The sequence below is a fragment of the Drosophila takahashii genome, chromosome 2L (assembly GCF_030179915.1).
Source record: "Drosophila takahashii strain IR98-3 E-12201 chromosome 2L, DtakHiC1v2, whole genome shotgun sequence".
In the NCBI taxonomy this organism is placed as follows: Eukaryota; Metazoa; Arthropoda; class Insecta; order Diptera; family Drosophilidae; genus Drosophila; species Drosophila takahashii.
Window position 1 is genome coordinate 4,223,815 of NC_091678.1, and position 20,661 is coordinate 4,244,475.

The 20,661-nt window shown below is 40.1% G+C and overlaps 1 protein-coding gene across 1 annotated transcript in view; it reads right to left on the minus strand.

The window, feature by feature from the left end:
- Tmtc1 (Transmembrane O-mannosyltransferase targeting cadherins 1) overlaps positions 1 to 20,661 on the minus strand; it is a 48,605-nt gene that overhangs the window by 4,364 nt on the left and 23,580 nt on the right. Inside the window, exons 3-6 of the mRNA XM_017151348.3 lie at positions 12,333 to 12,443; positions 5,538 to 6,075; positions 4,274 to 5,111; positions 3,675 to 3,789 (exon numbers count right to left, since the gene is read on the minus strand). Coding sequence (XP_017006837.3) covers positions 3,675 to 3,789; positions 4,274 to 5,111; positions 5,538 to 6,075; positions 12,333 to 12,443 — 1,602 coding nt within the window. The remainder of the gene's footprint in view (positions 1 to 3,674; positions 3,790 to 4,273; positions 5,112 to 5,537; positions 6,076 to 12,332; positions 12,444 to 20,661) is intronic.

Consider the following 20,661-nt stretch of genomic DNA (forward strand, 5'->3'; position numbering starts at 1 on the left):
GGCCAATGTGCCGGCGGCCAGAGATCCGGCTGCGGATCCCAAGCCATTCACCCTCTGCAATCGTCCAACGTCCAAGTCTCTTGTATCGTTTTGAGCCAAGTTAATAACCTGCAGGCCAGCGAAGCCTTAGCAGTTATGAAGTTCGCGCTTTGCTTTTATGTCATTGACATTATTTGAAATTTTATCTAAGCCGTCAACAGTTATATTTTCTTTCTTTTCCCTTGGCTTTTTCATATTTTTTTCAAGGGACTTTCCGGAGGATTATAAGGGATATTGCGGTGCGGCTGGATGTTCTACCCCGGGAGCTTGTTACCCAATTAGAAAGGATAAGTAAATGGAATTTAGCTAGTAATAAGAGTGATCAAAAAGAATTAAAACGAACAGGTCATTTTGCATTAGCACAGCTGTGCTGGAACGTAAGGAAAAGAATCATAATATTATTTTTCCAATAATCTGTTTGCTTTAAATCCCACAGTTTCCTATTTCATTCTTCCCTTTTTAATTCTATTTTTCACGCTTCATCGAGCAATATATAAAATAAATTTTTTAAACCACTCGCTTATTGTTAGAAAACTAAGTCGGGCATAAAAAAATAAACTTCTTGTTAAAAATAATCGTCAATATGAGCATTAATGTAACAGTCTGCCGTAAGCCGATAATCCGCTCATATATAAACACACATCCACACAAATAAGCAGTTTAAAGGGGCGATTTTTTTTTGAGCCAGGACGAGTAAAACAAAATGTTCTGGTTAAATAATTATTTAAATGAGGAAAAACAGAATTACTGGACTTTCGTGGAAACAAAGCGCTTAATACACTCACGAGGTTAAATGCCCCACTGCATTGAAATATTTCCCCCTCCCGGTTTTCCATAGTTTTAGCATTCACTTTTCCGAAACGAAGGCAATTCGGCGGAGAACGATTATGGGATTCATGAATGGGAGGTAGAAGAACCGAAGTTCCCCAGATGCTGCCATTGTCCGTAGCTCTCGGGAGTTCTCAGCAATTATTTGTATTGGGCTGGGGCTCTGTTCCTCAGCAGCTTTTTTATTCCCCCCGCCGGGAAAAGCTGGAAAAATGACTTGGCAAGCGAGCGAAAGGGGATTTACCTACAATTTGCCAAGGAAGCAAAGCGAAAGGATTTATACTGTGCGTCTTTTGCTCTCCTTTTTTGGAGCGTAAAGCCTATTATGTCAAACACAATAATCAACAACAAGCGGCAAGGCGACAGCAGCAGCAAAAGCAGCAGCAGTAACAATAGTGACAACAGGGCGTATGAGCAACGGCTGCTTGCGAGTTCCTGCAAGGACATGCGGCGATTTTGGGGTGAGTGTGAGAAGTGCGGGGAGAACGAGGAGCTCGAGGAGCGGCCGGCAGTGGAAATGACGTCCTGCATATTCAAAAGGAGTGGAACAGTCAGCTCACCAATTTTACAGTAGTTGCTAGACGGAAAAATCACAAAGGACTGCGAAGGCAAGGATATAAATTTTAGGTCTCACTTATTATTTAAACTATATAAAAATATTTTACAGTTGTAATAAAAGTCTTTAAAATATGCAACAATAAATTTTCAATGCGGAAAATTTTTGGCTGGTCAGAAAATATGTATAATGAAAGAATTGCGGAATTGATACTGATATTGATGAGAGTAACTTATAGGCTTTAAAAATATTTATGCAGGGGAAATACTTTAGAGATTAACAGTAATCTGTATTTAACGTTCATTGTTTAGCTTTTCCAAAACCCATGACTTTAATTTTTGCAATTTGAGATTGGTCGCCATCGTTGATTGCCATATTAATTGAATTCCCCATTACTGCACATATTTTTTGACAAGCATTTCCGCTTTTCCGCCCAGGGTGCCCTTCGATGGGGCGTCGAGTGCTATTCGTTAAGCGTTGGCATGTTTGCGCTTCTCTCGTAATGCATAGTACTGCCCTGGGTTTATCCCCCCTCTTCAGCAAACTACAGTCAAAATCCCAGGGGAAAATGGGGCTTTCGAGGATGGGAAAGTCCGGGCCCAGCGTTCTCAGTTGGCGGTCGCCGTTAGCGTCGATGCAACGAGTAAATTGCACTATGACTATCCAAAGCTGGCTCCGAGTGTGCCTGCTATATGTCCAAAGTAGAAGTGTCATTGGCCTCGGAAAATGTGGAGAAAGGGGTGAGGAAAAAGCCTGGGAAACGGCTGGGAAATGCGGGGGATAAGGGGCTAAGCAGGATGCCAACGTCATGCGTCAGCAGTTTTATTTTCTCATATTGTTGCATCAAGTGCAGCTTGTAAGCAGAAATGCCAATTTCTCCTTTGTTGTTACTATTTTTCCATTCTTATTCTAGTTCCCATTCCCATTCAGAATCCCATTGAAATCGCAGATATGTTATTGTTGTTATGCTTGTGTAGGACATTATATATGTCGGGGCTTTTGTTTATTTATTGTGTTAGACAAGCGAAATGGTTTCGGAATGCCGAGGAATGCAATTGTCGCAGCTGCTGCTTTATTGCATTGATGTACGCTTAATGTACGTGTTTGACTTGGGGGAATAAAGATCGCAGACGAAATAGATTATATAAATTTCGGTATAAATTGGGAAGGCTATCTAAAAATTGGAGGTCCTTTCAGAATACAAATTTAACTAGAACTAATGCTTTGAAATCTTTGAGATTTTTAAATAACTTCTTAGAGTGTCCAAAAATGTGCAATTCAATTTTTCATTGCATACTTTTGGGCACCTGTATAAGTGATTTCAAACCCCATTTTCGCTAATTTTAAGTCAGTAATTCTGAATGCAGCTCTAGTAATCTTAAGCTCAATCTAAACTTTCTCGGCATCCATTTAAATGGAACATGTGCCTCCAGTGCAAATTACAACTCCATGTGTACTTAACAACCGGCCAGCAATTCCGAGTATCTCGAAGAATCTGAGTTTCCCTCGAAAACCCATTCAGTTTTGGCCTAATTAACAGCATATCTGCAGGGGATTAGGGTGCGCAATGGTTCTTGCATTCATTTCAGTCGTATTGTTTCAAAGGTTCCCTTGCCGTTGCCCCTTACAAAGGTACAAAAGGAGTTGGTACAACAGGCGAGTACAAAAAAAGAAAGGGTAAGGGTTTTCCGGGGGGCGTGGCTGTGGGCGGCTGAAAAAAATAGCTGAAACCAGCAGCTATTTGCTGTTGATGGCTGCCGAGTGCATGCAAATTGCCATCCAAAAGATGCAAAACATGTGCCCTCTGCGCCGGAGCTAAAGTTTCTGACCGAGTTGATTTGTATGCGCGATGCATCTGGGCAGTCTTCACCACCCAACCACCCACTTCCTCCCACTTTTTTGTCGCTTTTTTCTCAGATGTTGTCCGAACGTTTTTGCCGGCAAACGGAAGAGGAAACAGAGCAGCGACTACAGAAGCATCTGCCATTCGGCATTAAGAGTAGCTCCCTAAGCCACCCACCTCGGAACCGCCACCACCAAACCGCCATCGCACCACCACCACCACCACCCAATGCCCAAGGTCGCGACAGCCATTCACTTTGAGCTTTTGAATTTTCAAAAAGGGCTGCCAGCAAAAAACTGACATCATTTTGCGGATTCAGGTCTCATGTTGCGCGGCTAAGGCGCGAGTTTCGCTTCGAATTGTAAAGGGGTTTAAATGGCCACCACATGTTTGGTAGCGTTTACTCACAGATTAAAGTGAGCATCGGCCATGGTGGGCCGATGTCCCAGGGCCATTCTCAGAGCCAGTTCCGCCTCCTCGTATCTTCCTTGGGCACTGAGGACACTCCCCAGGTTGCCTAGAGCTGAAAAATATTTAAATATAATTTATTATCGACTTTTACATCTCTTTAATAACATAATTTAATTATTTATATGGCAGATTATTACATATATTACCCAAAACATTTACAAACAATTTATTATTGATTTGTACATTTTCATTTTATACCAAATAGAACTGAATACATTTTGTTTAATAGATTTTTACATCTACCATTATTAAACTATATGTTAAACAATCAAAAAATTAATATTATAAATAAGATATTTTATCTTGATTTTTAAAATAATAAAATAGTAAAGGTCATTTTAATCTCGATTAACTAATTGCTTTCACTAGCTTGTGGTAACAAAAGAAACAAAATGTAGGTTATAATGACTATGACTAAATACTAAGAACTTAAAAAATTCCAAGAAATATTAGAGATTCACAAAATATTAAATTGTAAAACAATCTTAAATTGCCACATTGAATAATAAAATCAGGATAGCAATAAAGCCACTCACCCTTTGGTGGATTCACGCCAATGGCACTGCGGAATAGCTGCTCCTCATCCCGCCAATCCAAGTTGCGTCTGCAGGTGCGAAGGCCGTGTATTCCAAGGAGCAAACCCAATCCGCAGAAGAGCATCGTCCTGGATCGCCTGGAGTCCTTCGCCCGCTGCCAGAGACTACCGAAACCGAGGCCAAAGAGCAGACAATAGCCCACGCTGGGCAGATAGAGCACCCTCTCGGCCATTACGAATCCCACGTAGAAGAGCAGATTGCTGGCGGGCAGAAAAGGCAGCACCAGGAAGGCAATGCCCATAAAAGGAGCTAGCCAAGAGGAGCTTTTCGAGGAGATGAAGGAGGAGGAGGTGGATGTGGATGCCGTGAAACGATAGCTGGGAGCGGATAGTTGATGGTGGCAATCGCAGGTGAGGCCCAGCCACTTTTGGCAGCTATTGCCACCTAATCGCCTCAAAAGTGGCAGCGAAATGTTGGCCACCTCCTTAAAGTCCATCGATGAGGCTGAGCGGCGCAATCCAGAGCACTTCCACAGAACGGCCAACAAGGATCCGTAGAAACCAACACTCTGGATATTTCGGGCATCCCAAAGCGTTCTGATCCGCGGCACTGCCTCCATTCCCCAGTCGAAGCTCAGATCCTGTGGCCAGAGAAGCAGTCGAAAGTTGGCCACCGGCAGGTACAAAAAGGTGAGAGTCCTCGTCCAAAAACAGGACTCATGGGCCGTCGGATTGTCGGCGGCCGAAAAGGCGGTGGAGGGGCGTGGCAGCAGGCTGAGGCGGCAGTACACTGCGCACAATAGGCTAAATCCCAAAATTGTTAGCGATCGAATACGGTGCTGAAAATAAAAAATATTTTAGAATGTAAAATTTGTCAACATTCATTTGAAGAATTTCTAGGAACATTTAGTAAAAGTATTTGTAAATTTTATCTCTTAAAAACAAGTTTTTTCTTGACTTATTACATTATTTCCAAAAATGCTATAGATATTAAAATTTTCCCATTTCTCATTTTAGAGTTTTTTCTTTCTACACACAAAAAAACTTTGTAAAATTAAGCAATATAATTGTCAAACAGTCCTTAACCACAAAAACGTTTCTACCAATTAAATAGTTACTTTCAACAACAAAAACACACAATTAGCAAAGACACACACCCAAAAAAAAAAGACAAAATACATGCAACTATTTTTTATAGTTTCGTAACTATCCGTATAGGTGAAATTTTACCAACCAAACCCTTAGAAAAAGGTTCTTTCGCTCACCTTATCACCATTTTCCCGTCCAACTGCGGACAGGATGTCGCACAGTCCGCACAGGAGCAGTGCCGTGATGGCCGTCTCCTTGCAGAGCAGTGCCGCCAGCGCAAGGATAATGGTGAGGACCAGAGATCCCCACTCCCGATTCAGCATGTGCCGTCGGTAGGAAAGGTAACTGAGCAGGTAGCAAACACAGGCGGCTAAATCCGCCCTGCCCACCAATCCGGCGACCGCCTCCGTGTGGGCGGGATGGGCGGCGAAAAGAGCTCCTGCGGCCAGGACTCCAATCCGAGTGGGCAGGAGTGTGCGCCCCACCAGGAACACCAGCCACGTGGCCACACAGTGGAGCAGAACGTTGACCAGGTGATAGCCCATGGGCGTAATCCCGCCTGCCAGGAAATTCAGCCGGAAGCTGAGCACGCACAGCGGTCGCCAGGAGCCATGGGATCCACTGTCCACCAACGGAGTGCCCCAGAAGTCGTTCCGCAGAAGATGCGCCGCTGGGTGAAATCCTGTCACGTCTCCATTCGCCAAGATGGCGCGTCTGCAAGGATACAAGAAGAAATCATATTATATTTATGCTGGTACACTAAGAAAAATTTACTTAAGATACAAAAGTTATAAAAAATACGTCAGTACACTTATTTATTCAAGCCAGTTTTCCTACACATTCCAACTCATTCAACTCATTTTGAACATTGTCAATTCGAATATGTATTTTTTGTTATTCATGCAGATGTCTAATATATATCTTTAAAATTAATAAGTATAGATTTATCCTTTTACTATTTATTTAAATCTAAAATATAATATTATCTTAAGTGTAGTATTTGTTTTGTTTTTAGTTAATTGGTTAATTATTTTATTTTCAAAACAACTGCTTGGGATTTTGTAGTAATAAGCTATATTTAACGCAGATTTTTTGTGGGTCGTTATTTCTTGTGTGTCCACGGCTCACATTACTTCGGTTGAGTATGGGCCTCGAACAACCTGTGGCACACCTGTCCAATTAATTAAAATGATTAATTGTACAGCCAGGACCTGGTCTATCTCCTCATTTCTCACACCTCCCATCTGCAGTGGCCCAAAGTGGCCGGATCTCCTCAACTTGACTCCTTTCGTCTCGACTTTCCTGCTACACGAAATCGGAGAGTCCTGAATCCTATATTCTATGGGACCACTTGTGCTTGCGCCTCTTGTCCTATTTATTTTGCTTTTACTAGGATTGGTTGAATCTTTGGGACAGAGTATGTTGATTATATAGTGGGTTATTTGCATTAAAACATGAACAATAAACAAGGATAGTTAAATATTTTAAAATATAAAAATAAAATATAATTCTTAAATATGTTTTTATTAAATTTATTTTAAGTTTATGGCTTACAAGCTTATACAATTTTAAAGAAGGGTATTTAAAAGCTTGGTATTCCTAGTAATTTCATGTCTGCCCATTTTTATTGTCCTTTTGTTTTTGCACTCGGCATAAATATTGTTAAAGTGCCAAGCGACAGTTGACTCGCCAGCCCCGCCCCTTTTTCCGAGCTGCCGCCCTCCTCGTCCTTGCTGTGCACTTGCGGCTTGATTAATTGCCGATTTGTTGGCGTATTTTGTGCCTCTGTTGTAAAGCAGCACACACCGATATACATGTATACAGGGATATACACCTATATCTGTGTACAAACAGGACCTGTGTCATTGTATATGGCGGACAGGTCCTTGGTAATTGCCTCGCCGTTGTAGCGCTCCTTGTTGGCCTAATCGATTTGGCCGGCACAGTGGCTCCGGGTCAGGTAGCCATATAATCAGGGTTAGTTTGTTATCGGCGTTGTTGCTCCTGTTTGCGGCAATTTATAGAGGGCTTGCAATAATACCCTGACCATTTTATGCATAATTAGTTTTTAGATGTACCCAGTAAATGTCATTAATTAACTTTCCAACTTTACCGAGGGCTTTTAGCTGAGTTTTCAGCAGAGTTTTGTCCCAGAAACAATATTGCATCAATATATTTATCAATGTCAACTGATTCGGTGACTTGAATTGCTCTCATTTTAAGAGAGTATAAATTACGTAATGTAGGCTTTAATTAATTAACGGTTTGAAAGCAAAAGTTGAGATGAATTTTATAAACGTGTTTTTATTGGCAAGCCAAATTTAAAATATTTGTATTTACCGTAAATATTTGCTTGTTAATGCTTGGAATATCCATTCAATATTTATTTGTTTGAACATTTTATTAAAATTCGTTTGATTTCCCTCACCTCAATGTACATTTTTTTGTTTGAAAGGTTATAGGTATCTTAGCATTTATAAATTGCATTTTAAATTTCAGCTCGTTAAATAATGAAGGAATATTTATTTTATCTTTTTTCTGCCTCTGGCTGTAGTTTTAGGGTCTTTTGGGGTATACGAAAGTTCAAAGGTTGTGCAAACAAATACATATCCGCCGATGCCTGGAGGGCTTTGAGAGGAGGGAAGAAAGTCCAAAGAAAAGTCAAATGCAAACACATAAGTTAGAGAGCATTTTGAATAAAAATTCGGTTTTCAATTTAATATTTTATTTATCATTCGAATTTGAATGCCATGGAATGGGTGACCGGAAATATGAATTGTGGCAAGGTTTATTGCACGAGTGTGTGCGTTCAGCGTTCAGCGTTCAGCTCTTTCAATGCCAGAAAAAGGTAATAAAGAAAGAGGATGTGCATGTGGTGCTGGAAGGTGGTGCCACAAATTGGGTTTACAAATTCGCCGCAGAGACGTGCCCAACTATAAGGCAGACTTATTGCCGAGAACCTGCGTCGGTGGTGCCTTGGTGCCTTTTTCTGTGAGTGCCATTCGGGTGTGGGAGCCCACTCATCTACACTTCAATTTCAATTGACATTCCGAAGTATCCAGTCCCCCGTTTTCCGTCCCCCAACCGATCCCTTTTAGTTTGCGCCAAAGCAGCCACAAAAATGTCGTCGAGAGCAAACAAATTCTTATCGGAAGAGCACAAAGCAAAAGCACAGAACGCAGATGAAGGAGCTGCTAAGTTGGAAAGTACTCGCATGCTATGCACAGTTGTGGGTAAAATACCATGGTGGTCTATCTTAGAATTACAACAGAATGTCTTTGGAAAGCTTAAAATATCAAATACGATTTTTCAGAATTTTTCATAATATGCTTTTGCTTGAAAATTAGCTTAGAAAGGTACAAAACGTATTGTTGCATACTTTTCGACACCTTTGAAATATATTTTAAAATATACTCAAATTGAGATTGGAATATAGTTTGAGATAACTCTAAAACAAAAGGGGATATACTTACAATTTAAAATGAAATTACTTCTTTTGAACTGCATATTTTTAGTTCGTTCCTAATTATAAGGCCTAAAAACGTAGATCTTAACGTGATCCTAATCTTATGTCAGTTACTGTTTTGCCTATGTGCCCGTGGGAAATTCTGGGCTAGTGCTTCTACTATTTTTGGGGCTGCAATCGTTTTTCCAGCTTCCCGTAGAACATAAACGAACCGAAAATTGTTCTACGCCTCATTTGCAAGGCGGTGCCAAGGTAACTTTCAAATATTGAAAAGAAATTTCATTGCATACCTCGGGGCGGATGCACACAAAGCTTTCTATTTGCGGGTATTACGAATATGGGAGATGGGCTTAACTCCCGACATGCTCGGGGTCTCCAAGTCACCTCCTCGAAGTCAGCGTCAACATTATCGTCATCAGCAGAATTTCCGCAGTTCCCTTTTTTGTGCTTTATCATCGTAACTAGTGAATGAATAGCAATAGCAAGGCCAACAACCAAAACATCAACACCCACCGACAGCGGAAGTGGCAACAACAACACGAGGGGGAGGGGTGGGTGGATGTGAGGGGTTGGGGGCTTTAGAGGGCTCTGTAGGTAGCAACAACAACAATAACAACGACAATGGAAGGCTTCAAGCAGCTTACAAGTGCGGCATGTTGCTGCCGTTATCGTTCGCTTTTCACTCTCAACTCGAGCAGCAGGCCAGAGACAGGATCAGGATCCCGAGGAGGAGAAAGAGGAGCAGGAACCAAGTCTCAGGCAATCGAGGAACAGCCAGCCACAACACACACGATGCACAGTGGAAACAATTGTTTAAATGGTGTACTAAATAAAAAAATTGTCAACTTGGTAATACATAAAAAAAGTAAAATAATTTTATACATTTTATAGCGACTTATTCAATAAAGAAATCTATTTATATAAATTTTAGTAATTTCAGTCGTATATTTATGATACATTAAAAATAATTAGGAAATATTTTAGACCTAACTTTACTTATCATGTTAATTTTTGGTGATACAGTTTTACGGCTTACTAATTGTTATCTTAAAGATACTTTGTCATCTATTTTAAATATCTTGCTAATGTTTAGTGGAAATAACAAAGATGACTGATTTTTAAAAAATATATGATTAACATTTTAAAAATATTTAAAAATATTATATTTTATTTTAACCACCTAATCCACTGTGGGGCTCACATCAGCCGCACACACAAAAGCACGGACAGCCAAACAGGACTGTGGTTGGCTTTTGTTGAAGACAATATATCATAGCATCAGCACCGAATGTGGACACCATTCTTGCCTTCCGTTCTGTGCCCAGCCCTCCATTTTCCCCCGCAACCATTTTCCTGGCTACCCACAACATTTGTATTTGTTGCTGCCGTTGTGCTTATGTAAAGTGAAAATTTTCGATTTTATATAGGTAGGTACAAGAGAAAAAAGAGCACAAAATTCTGTTACTCTGGTTGCAAACAAACACCCACTCGACCGCCCATCCACCCATCGTTTGTGAAGAGTGCCTAGCGTCCGGTGGTTGTGTGCCATCAAAATTACGTATACGTAACGTTGTTACTGCTGTTGTTGATTTTTTACAGCCGCTGTTGCTGCTGCTTTGTTGTTGTCGCTGTCCTTTTAATACGGCACATAAATTATTGTAAGACTGCAGATTGGGGGATGTTTGGCAAGGTTTTCCTTTTTTTTTTTTTTTGAAAAATGGAAGTATATCAAGTTGAAGGTGTGAATCGGGTGACCAATAAAAGCAGGGCTATTAAAGATTCAAAATTCTCTTTAAAAAGTTTAGGCACACATATTATATACAACTTTCTATTAAATATAATAGAGTGAGCCACCAATCACACATAATTATAGCCCATTAGTTCAATTATTGGCAAACTTCTTGATCACCACACTCCATCAAAAAATTGCCAAGCATAACTTATTAAAATCACATATCTCTCTTTAACAATTGCCAACAACAGAGCCTCGGAGCTTCCCCTGTGCCAAAATAATTTCTTTCCCTTCACCAAGCGAAGCCATTGGTCTTTTTCCAGTTGATAGGAAACAAATTGAAGGGAATTCTGCCATTTAATAAATCATGTTTTGTCTGGCCCGGCTTGACAATAATAACTTGTGCTCGTGTGGTCACAGTGGCCATGTTGTGGGATGACCGCAGAGCATACGAACGAACCGGCCGATAGGTAGGCTCCGGCACTGGGAAAAATTTTAAATATAATGGATATGTGAAATAGAAGACATTTTTGTATAAAAATTATTTATTAAAAACTTTATAATGAAATCTGAGTTGGTTATTTATAAAGACCAGCAGACTTTTATTTCTAACAATTTTTTAAATAAGTAGACTTTTTATAAAAAATATTGCAATCCCTTATTGTAAGTTAAGTTGGCAAATATATTTCAAAAAATTGTAAATGTAAAAGAAATATTATTTTTAAATTCGAATTTTTCTTACGGTGCCCAGGACCAAGGACCGGTTCCAACTGGTGTTGGCAACTGCGTGAAAGTGACCGCAGGACCTTCCGGTCGAGCAAAAAACATAAACTCGCATACAACTTTCGTGTGGCAAAAAGGGGAAGCTGAGTTACATAAGTTGCGTTTATTATTTGCCCGACTGTGTGTGTGTGTGTTTGTGAGTGTGGCGGTAAGTTTTGCGCTTGTTTTCTGGACAGCACAAAATAACGAGCTACAGCGAAGGCATCGAGCTGAGCACTTTGTGCATAACTTGCCCAGCCCACTCCCATTCTCCAACTCCGCCAGGACAATTGTACGCCGGCATTGTAGTTGAGCCAGGAGCAGAACAGGAGTCACTTGTTTGCCGGAATGGTCAGAAAGCTCACCGGGTTGACTCCTGAATCCTGGCTGCAAAGCTAGACCATTTGTGTGGGGGGCAGAAAGGGAGTGAAAAGAGGCGGAGGGCAAGTCCTTGGGGAAATTCCTGTCCATTGTACATGACTTTTGATATTTATGGGTAATTTCGTTTGCGTTTGCAGCATTTCAATGCGGCCAGGTGAGTGCGAGAAAGAAGGAGAAGCTGGGACTCGCCCAGCTCAGGGGCATAAATCAACATTTTGTTTTTTAATTTGCTCCATCGCTCCGTCGCCGTCTGATTCTGACTCTTACTGTGACTCTGACAATGGCACTGGATCTCGATCTCCAGCGTATATATATCAACAATGCCCAGGCGATAAGCCAGCAACTGGTCTGCTTCAAGTTTTACAATTAGGCGAGCCGAGAATTTATGATGGTGATTTTATCAAATAAATGGCGGCACTTGGCGCACAATTAATAATAAACTTTTGTATTTTTCGCTTGCCTTTTTTTTTGTCATTTTCGGCGACAAAACGTTGCTCCTGGCCATTGGCAGAACGGAGCGGAAAAGCCAAAGAACCAAGGACCAGACACCCAAACCAGACCAAACCAGACCATTTACCTTCGTCAACCTGCTGACATATGGAATTTTTAATTCGGTTAAATTTTTCTCACCTGTCATCGTAGACAAATCCAGCGTTAAGTGTGTTTAGGTACAGGACAAAAGCGAGTGCCGAGCAGCCGGCGAGTCCTGCGTAGTCCTTGTGGGAAAGAGCCGGCGACATGCTGCAAGGGAGACAGAGACAGAAAGTTACAGTGAGTCAGACATTCAGACAGACAGAATATAAATATAAAAGTCGAGTGTCATAAAATATATGCTGAAATTCATTCTCGAAGCCTCCTCCTGCAGCAACGGCAAGAACAAAGCACTTAATCCTCACGGAGGCAGGTCCTCCGACTCGTCCAGATGGGCCATTTTCCATTCTCTGCGGCATTTTCGTTATGACAACATTTACATATTTTCCTTTTTTATCCTGCCGCTGTTGTTGTTTTCCTTCTTGCCGTTGCTGATGGCCTTAAGCACGATTTAATTACTTAATTTTTTTTGTTAGCAAATTCAAGGTGAGGGGTAAAGGCGGCAAGGAATTTTTTGAATTTGTTTAAATACATTTGAAAGGGATTTTTGGAATTTTAATTATTTGGCCAGGAACTCATAAAATTTTATTTGTTGTTTAAAATTTCAAAAGGTTCATAAAACAAAAAAATGTTTGAATTAAATTTTAAAGATTTAACAAAACCACTAGGATTTGAAAATCATTTATAAATGTGCCTAAAAGTATGCCATAAAAAAGGGACATACATTTTAGTGTGGCACACTTTTAGTGACCTTAATAGTTGATTTTAAAACTCTTGATAAGACATATGACTAATACTCGTATTCGATTGGTTAAACACCAGTTCATTAAGAATTAATTACCCTTATAGCAGACGCTTTCACCCAATAAACCCAGCTATTTTCGGCCATCGAACCCCTGTACAATCAGCAATCAAAACTGTTGAATGCAAACAAACCCTAATGCACGTGCCTAATGATTATTGCCGCAGTGGAGCAAAATGTCCGGAATCATCGTCCCCATCATCATCGTTGTTGTAGTTTCATTCATTGTGGTCAGCGTGTCTGCTCTGGCTGAACTCGTTTGTCATGGCATTCTTCGTTTTATATTAGCCGCAGACATGTTGTGTCTACGTGGAGGCCATCTATAGAGCCCCTTCCGAATCACCGACGCCCGCTGACGGAAATTAAATGTTACGACGACATTCTGGATCGTCCTGCCAACCGAAACGGAGCATGCAATACAGGAATACAGGCTCTGAAATGCAGAATACGGCAAAGGCATTCCCATTGTCCTGTTTGGGGGGATCTCCAACCCCAACACCAACCCCATTCCTCCGCATCATCTGCTCATCTTTCAGTGGTGTTGGCCATGGCGGTGCTGTTGTCATCATCACCATCAGCGCCATTACGAATAATGAGTGTGGTCGGTGGCCCATCCACTCGGTGGGTGGATATTCGGACCAACTGCCTTGGTCAGGGCACGAAAATTGTTATCTCGCACATTGCAGACGATTTCCGGCAGGCATTTCGCCCACGTATGTACACAGCGAATGCGAATGCGACGGCGACGGCAACTGCGACTCTGATCCAGATTCGGATACGGATTGAGATTCTGATTCACATGATGGCAGCGGGAGGCGGTGGTATAACAGGAATTAAGTTCGCACCGTTTGCAAATGACAATGGTTATACAACGGCGGACTGCATTCAATGCACTGAGGTAAAATAGGATAATCCCATAAATTGTTAGAAAAAATTTTCATTTTAAACCCAGTTTGTAAAATATTTAATTGAGTTAAATTTATAAAACTTTTTTGTGGATATTATCTTACTTTTGTCACTTGAGTCTATAATTCTATATTTCTATAAGTCTATAATTATAATTGGCTTAACATTTATAAAATTGCTTTGAATTTTTTTTTCCAAGTATGAAAAACAGTATATTTTTGTAAATATTTATTAAATACACACACATTTGAACATCATTTTATACTTCAGTCTCTAAGGCTGACAAAGGTTTTTCCCTTAGTTATCTGACATCGCGACAATTTTGTTTGCTCTTCCTGTTCGTTGCTTTGAATTTCCTCAACTGTAGCACCTGTACAAACCTCCTTTAGTTCCAGATGAATTTTTGTTACTACCAAATTTGCGGTTTTATTCTTTTGGTCTTACGGTTATTAAAAACATATATTTAACTTAGAAAAATCTCTTTCTGAATAGGCCAACAATACGATATTTAATGATAAAATTCAAGTTTTCTAAGTAAACAGCTTCAATTAACAATCCAGATAGGCATAGATCATAGATGCCCTATCAAGCCAAATTTCAAGCTCAAGTTCCAAGAGCCAAATTAGCTCGCATTCAATAATCTTTTCGGGCCCAGCCTCGCTTTTTGTTGTACCTATAAGCTGATGGAATCATAGCTTCTCCCAGTCCCACACACTTAATACTAACCCACCCACATCCTTTGACGGAGCAACCAGTACGCATACAAGGAGTCGCCCTCTTTTGGCTTCGCAATGACGCTGCTAATGAGCTCTAATAACGATAATAATGCCCACGCAAATAGTAAATATGAATACACATGCTCATATATGGGATACGTTTATATACGCATCTTTGGAAGGGTCGGATGAATGGCCGTCATTTGCCGGCTATGATAATGGGCTCTCTGGCCCAGGGGATGCAACTGATTGGCATTGTCGAGGATGAAAGCGATAGTTTGCCGGAATATGCCTCTTAAATATAATGATTTCCCCAAAAATACCAAAGTGATTTTCGATGAAAATAGCTAAATGTTTTTGCCAACTCATCGGTATTAACATTTTGGGAACCCATCATAAATAGAAATGGCCTTCAAAAGGTAAAATTAGGCAGATTAATATACAGCCAGTAATAATCGAAGCAAAATACATTTCATTGGCATTAGGAACTATTTAAACATTTTATTTATTTATTTAAGAATTATAAACCTTTAATTGCCTTCAGGGAACTACATTGTTTTTGGTTGGCACTTATCATTTAAAATATGTCTGACTTTGTACCTAGCATTCTATTCCATTTTCCGCTAATATATGTAAAACCAGTAGGTATCATAAATAGATTTAATTTAGGTATATACCTATATTACAAAAATTTAAATATTGCCTTCAGGGAACTTTTATGCTTTTATACATTTTTTTTATAAATAAAAATATTTTAATTATTAGGTCAATCAATTCATATAATCGCTTTTTCGTTATTTAGTTTCCTTAAAACAAATAAAACACAAAATCCTTTACCCATCTACAACCCGTAGCCGCAAAAGAACAAGTTAATTGAATCAATTTAAACATAATTCAAATGAAATTAAACATATATCCGCTACACAGACACGGGCTTACCGCTCCCCGGTTCTCTAATGACATCCCTTAAATCCCGTAATTCCCTGCCGATACTTTAAATAACCGCTTTAATTAAATTTATTGATTTTTGCATTTTAAGCTTTGCGTTTGTTGTCCCTGCAGACACGGCTCCTGGCTGTGTGGGCTCCTTTCGAAGTTGCGCGGCAAAGTTAACCCTGACAGACGCCGCCAGGTGTTGGGACAAAAGTTGAGAACAAAGCGCAGACAGGACCTCCTCAAGCAGTCCAATTAATTTCGATTGTCGAAAATAAAGCGAGACAATCACAGGACGACGAGCGGCAAGTATATATTAATCAAATGGCGCCAAAGACGAGGACAGCCGGAAGGCAGCGGGAAAGCGAGGGAAAGCGGGAAAAGCGAGCGAAACGAGGACATCGAGCACCCTCCAGACGTGTCCTGTCTGCTGACATGAAGAGGCCTCAAGGTCCTGACGAAAGGCTCCTCAGCTGGCGTCGCGAATTACTTTGCTAATTTTCCTGCGCCAGACGCGAGCCATCTGTCCTTGTATCTACAATGGAATTCGTATCGTGACGATGTATTTATACCCGGTACTTTTGGGTATATTGTATCAAAATAAACGTGAACTAATTTCAAGTGTGAAACTGCATCAGAAAGCTTTTAATATCACTTATTCTGGTGTCTAAAAGTATGCAAGAAAAATCACAAATAAATTGTTGCATACTGTTCGACACCTTTTTAAAGTGATTTATACTTATTGCTAGATTAATTCAATTTTAAAACAGCTCATACTGGGTATTTATTTGAACACCCACTATATTTGAGAAGAACCTAGTGAGTACAGAACTTCCCATAGTCGTGACTTTTTGTTTACGACGCCACTGTGTACGGAAAAGGACGCGCTCGAAAAGTCAAAGTGCAATTAGCAAGCTGCTCCCTTCTGTCGCTGGCTCCTTTTTATTTATCAGTGCAAATATTTATTTTCAATTTCGTATGCAAATGTCGCCGTCGAGCTTCCTCCATTAATCACAGCTGCACAGTCGGCGGTGCCGCGAGTGGGTGGAATGGAAAAAATAATTAGGTTGTCATGTTTACGGCGCTGAAATTAGCTGGCAGTATCGGAATGGCAAATCTTTGATGTTGATCTCTTGCGCAGGGCAAAAGAATTTGCAAAGGCGGAAATTTCCATGACTTTTCACTTTTTCACATTTCTGTTTTTTTTTGCAGCTTAAGAGCTGACCTTATTTCTGGCCCCAACTGGGGACAGACGGAAATTGCAGCAAAATACGAGAGTTCGAGTGCGGGAGAGCGCAGCACACCTTAAACCGGAAGCGGAAACATTATTCCCAAAATGTCAAAAAACATAACAGAAACCCATTAGACACACTTTGTTTCTGGGTCAGCCGGCAGACTTCCAACTTCCAAAAAGTGAAAACCCAGGCAGGCAGGCAGGCAAAAAGTCGAAACTGTCTGAAGGGGAGAGGCTGAAACAAAACGAGTTGGATTGGATGGGTGGGCGGATGTACGGAAACTGACCAGGCCACTCTCCCTCTCAATCTTCCTCGTTCTCTGCCTGAAAACCCGGGTCGCACGGAAATCAAGTTGTGTCAACAGCTTAAAAGCCAAAATGTAATAAGCCAGGGAAATGTAATGTAATAAAATATCAAATATAAAATGGCGATGGTCCTGGCCGGGGGAGCATTTGTTGCCATTAAAGTTTTACTTTGAAATTGGAAGCAGAGGGCCTTGGAAAGTGGGTGGAAAAAGCGACGTCGCAACCAGCTGAGCATAAACAACTAAAGAAATGCCAGGGACTGGATTTTAAAGGTATTACAAAATGGAAATACCCTAATTTACTTTTTATTATGGATTTGATGGCAAACAAAAAATCAATGTGTCTTAAAATCTTTTAAAAGGGTGTCTAAAAGTATGCTGTAAAAAAATATTTTCTTATTTTAGATATTTATCCAGTTGACTGACTTTTGATAAGTAATTTCCAATTTAATATTATAACAATATTTTAATACAACCCAAATCGACTTGTAAAGCCATTTCAAAATGCTTGTACGAATACTCGAATACATAAATAAGACCGTAGAAAACGATTAAAATCTGTGCCAGAGCTGTGTAATAAATAATATTGTGGCAAGCTTAAGGCCAAAGTAAATATGCTCGTGCCAAGTGCCATAAAACGGATTGCTTTGCCTTGGATTTGGTGTAGCCGCAAAATATGCAATATTTTATTATTGTTGCCCCGAACAGTATGCAACACTTTATTTCAGCGCTATGCGCTTCCGCTTCGGCTTGGATTTCCTTTCGTCCCCTCGTTCCTTTGCCACCCCCGCAGAGCCAAAGGACCTGGCTTTCAGCAGATCTGGAACAGTTCCAAGCCTTGACTCCTTGGTGTTTGCACTTGTGTGAGTGCCAAAAAGTATGCTAGATAGTTTTTGCATGTGATTTGAATGAGCACAAGCGGAAATCGCGCTGTGTTTGAAATTTTTTTTGTTCTAGTGGATAGAGCAGCACATGAGTGCCACTAGAAATCATTTTAAAACACTTGAAAGCTGCTTTCCGTTGAAGATTATTTTAGCATGATATTTTCCTTGGGCCAACTGTCTGCGGGTCTACACTTTATTAAGGAATATGAACTTAAAATTTAAGCGTGAAACATCATAGAAAATAAATGTGGTGGATTGAAAGATTTAATTAGTTTTAAAAATATTATTAGAGGCATACAGACATTAAATGGTTTTTTTAAAACTCTTATGTTTATACATTTTAAAATTTCTTATTTTTTTTTATTTTCTGTAAGGGCATTATAAAGTCCTTTAAATTTCCTATTAAAATTATACAATTTTTTCAAATTGATATCCCTCATAATCGAGTCCACAAACGGAAGTTCCGCGCCGTTTTGCAATCCTCCCATCAATGGGACATTGAACCAAACAACGAATAAATGTTTGTAAACTTTTCTCACCAGGTTTTGTATTATTCCGGTGCTTTATTTTTTCCACGAATAAAGAGTTCAATCAACCCTTTGAAAGTTGCGAACAACAGAAAGTTGTGAATAACTCGACTCTGTTGGCCACTCAGACTTTTTAATGACCATCCCAGTGGAACTTTCATCGAAGGCCCTGCCCGAAATTCAAATTAAAGGCTGAAAATCAATCCAAGCGGGGCGGGGCGATTCGGGTTGGCGTTAATTTTATGTCTTGCAGTATGTTGCACGCAATGTAAATGCTAATTAGGAGCGGGAAAGGCAAATGTCTGCAGCCGGGGAGGTATTTGCTTCTTAATTGCGTAAACCAAGCGTTTGATTGCTATTTGCACAGCAATTGACATTAGACAGTTGAATCAATAAAAAATTAAAACGGAAGTCCCACAACAATGGCAATCAAGTGCGAGTTTCGGCAAATATTTAATGTGTTTTGTGCGGTCGAAGTGTGAGACCTTTTGTGTTAACTCCCCAGCCTAATGACTAACTAAACAAGCTGTTGTTCTTCCCCCTCCGCTGACCCGATATTAAAACAACAATATTATTATTAGCACAAACAGAAAACGGTCATTGGCCTACCCCCAATTGAAGAAGTCAAGAAACCTCAATTAGGCTGTCAATCAACACATCGAATGGAGCCAAGTGGAGTCTAGTCGCTCGATTTGGCCGCCGACATTCCGCCAAATAATAGAGCTATTGATTTTCCACCCCCTTTAACGACGCTCATGAAGGCGTTTTCTGACATGCCCCCGGCAGTCCTTGATCGCCTAATTAGCTGCCTGTCCGCGGAATGGATGGCTCCCGGTTTCCCCTACTTTCCCACTTCAAAGTGACGCTATATCTGGAAGAACTAATGCAAATCTTATCTTATCTTGACTAGCAGGCTTTATTTTCAAACTCCCCATTTATTTTATTTTATTAAAATACGATAAGAAATTTATTATCATATAATCTCTCATTATATATGGTTTCGAAATTAGCTTCTAATATTAGCTCCCAAATGAATCTGAAGTTTTTAAGCTGCCAACTTGCAGGTAAATTCCTTTTTCATTTTTGAGCTTCGATGGCCCTTTAACATTTTTGGGGAAAACAAATAAATAAAATCATGAGATCTCTTGAGAATCAGCTAAGCCATTTGTTTATGTCTGCTAATTGCCAGAAGAAACCCACTCTCCCACAGAGTGGTGAAAATTCAGATGGAAACACATTCGGTGAGTGCGAGGAACTCGGGACTCGCCAGTTGATAAACGAGCGGAACTGCAAGGGACTGTCAAATCTGAGCCTTTGTTCGATTTAATTATCGGTTGTACAAAGAGCTGGGCGGAAGACATCTTGCCAGGCTTCGAGGGCATATCCTTGTGGCATGTGGCATGTGGCAGGGATGTAACAAAAAACCAATAATGAAAGTGGAGTTGCACTGCCGGCGATGTCAGTTCCATGCAGCTTCCCCCCAGCTTCTACCCTGCCACAACGATCCCCTGCCCCATCGCCAAAGAATTTACTCCCTTTTATCGATTAGCGCTTGTAACAGCTTTTACCTATGGGAATGTGAGTGCACTGAGAAAAAAAAATTAATAAAATATATTTAAGAATTTCAAGAAATTATTTAAGTTAAATCTGTATTGTTCATAAATAAATTTAGATGTAAAATATTAAAATTGGTGTTAAAAAAATGTTTATGTTTGAGTCTGTAAAAAATTGTAAACAAAACGACTTTGGTAAAAAATATGTTATTAATTCTTTCCATTAGAGCTTGAAAAAATATGGACAGTTCGCTATTTCTCGATATTTACTTTGGGTTTTTCCTTCAAAACATCGATATTATCGATTCGATATTGTCAAAATATCTAAAATATCGATAATTTTTAAGCTCTACTTTCCATGGCACTTTAAGGTTTTCCTAACCATTTTACAATGAAAATATATTTCATTCGAGGGCGTTTACAGTGTACACAAACAAACATGTTACTAAAACTGCTGTAGCCGATGACCTCTCACCCCCCCACTCGAGGGCTAAGGAAGAGGTGCGGG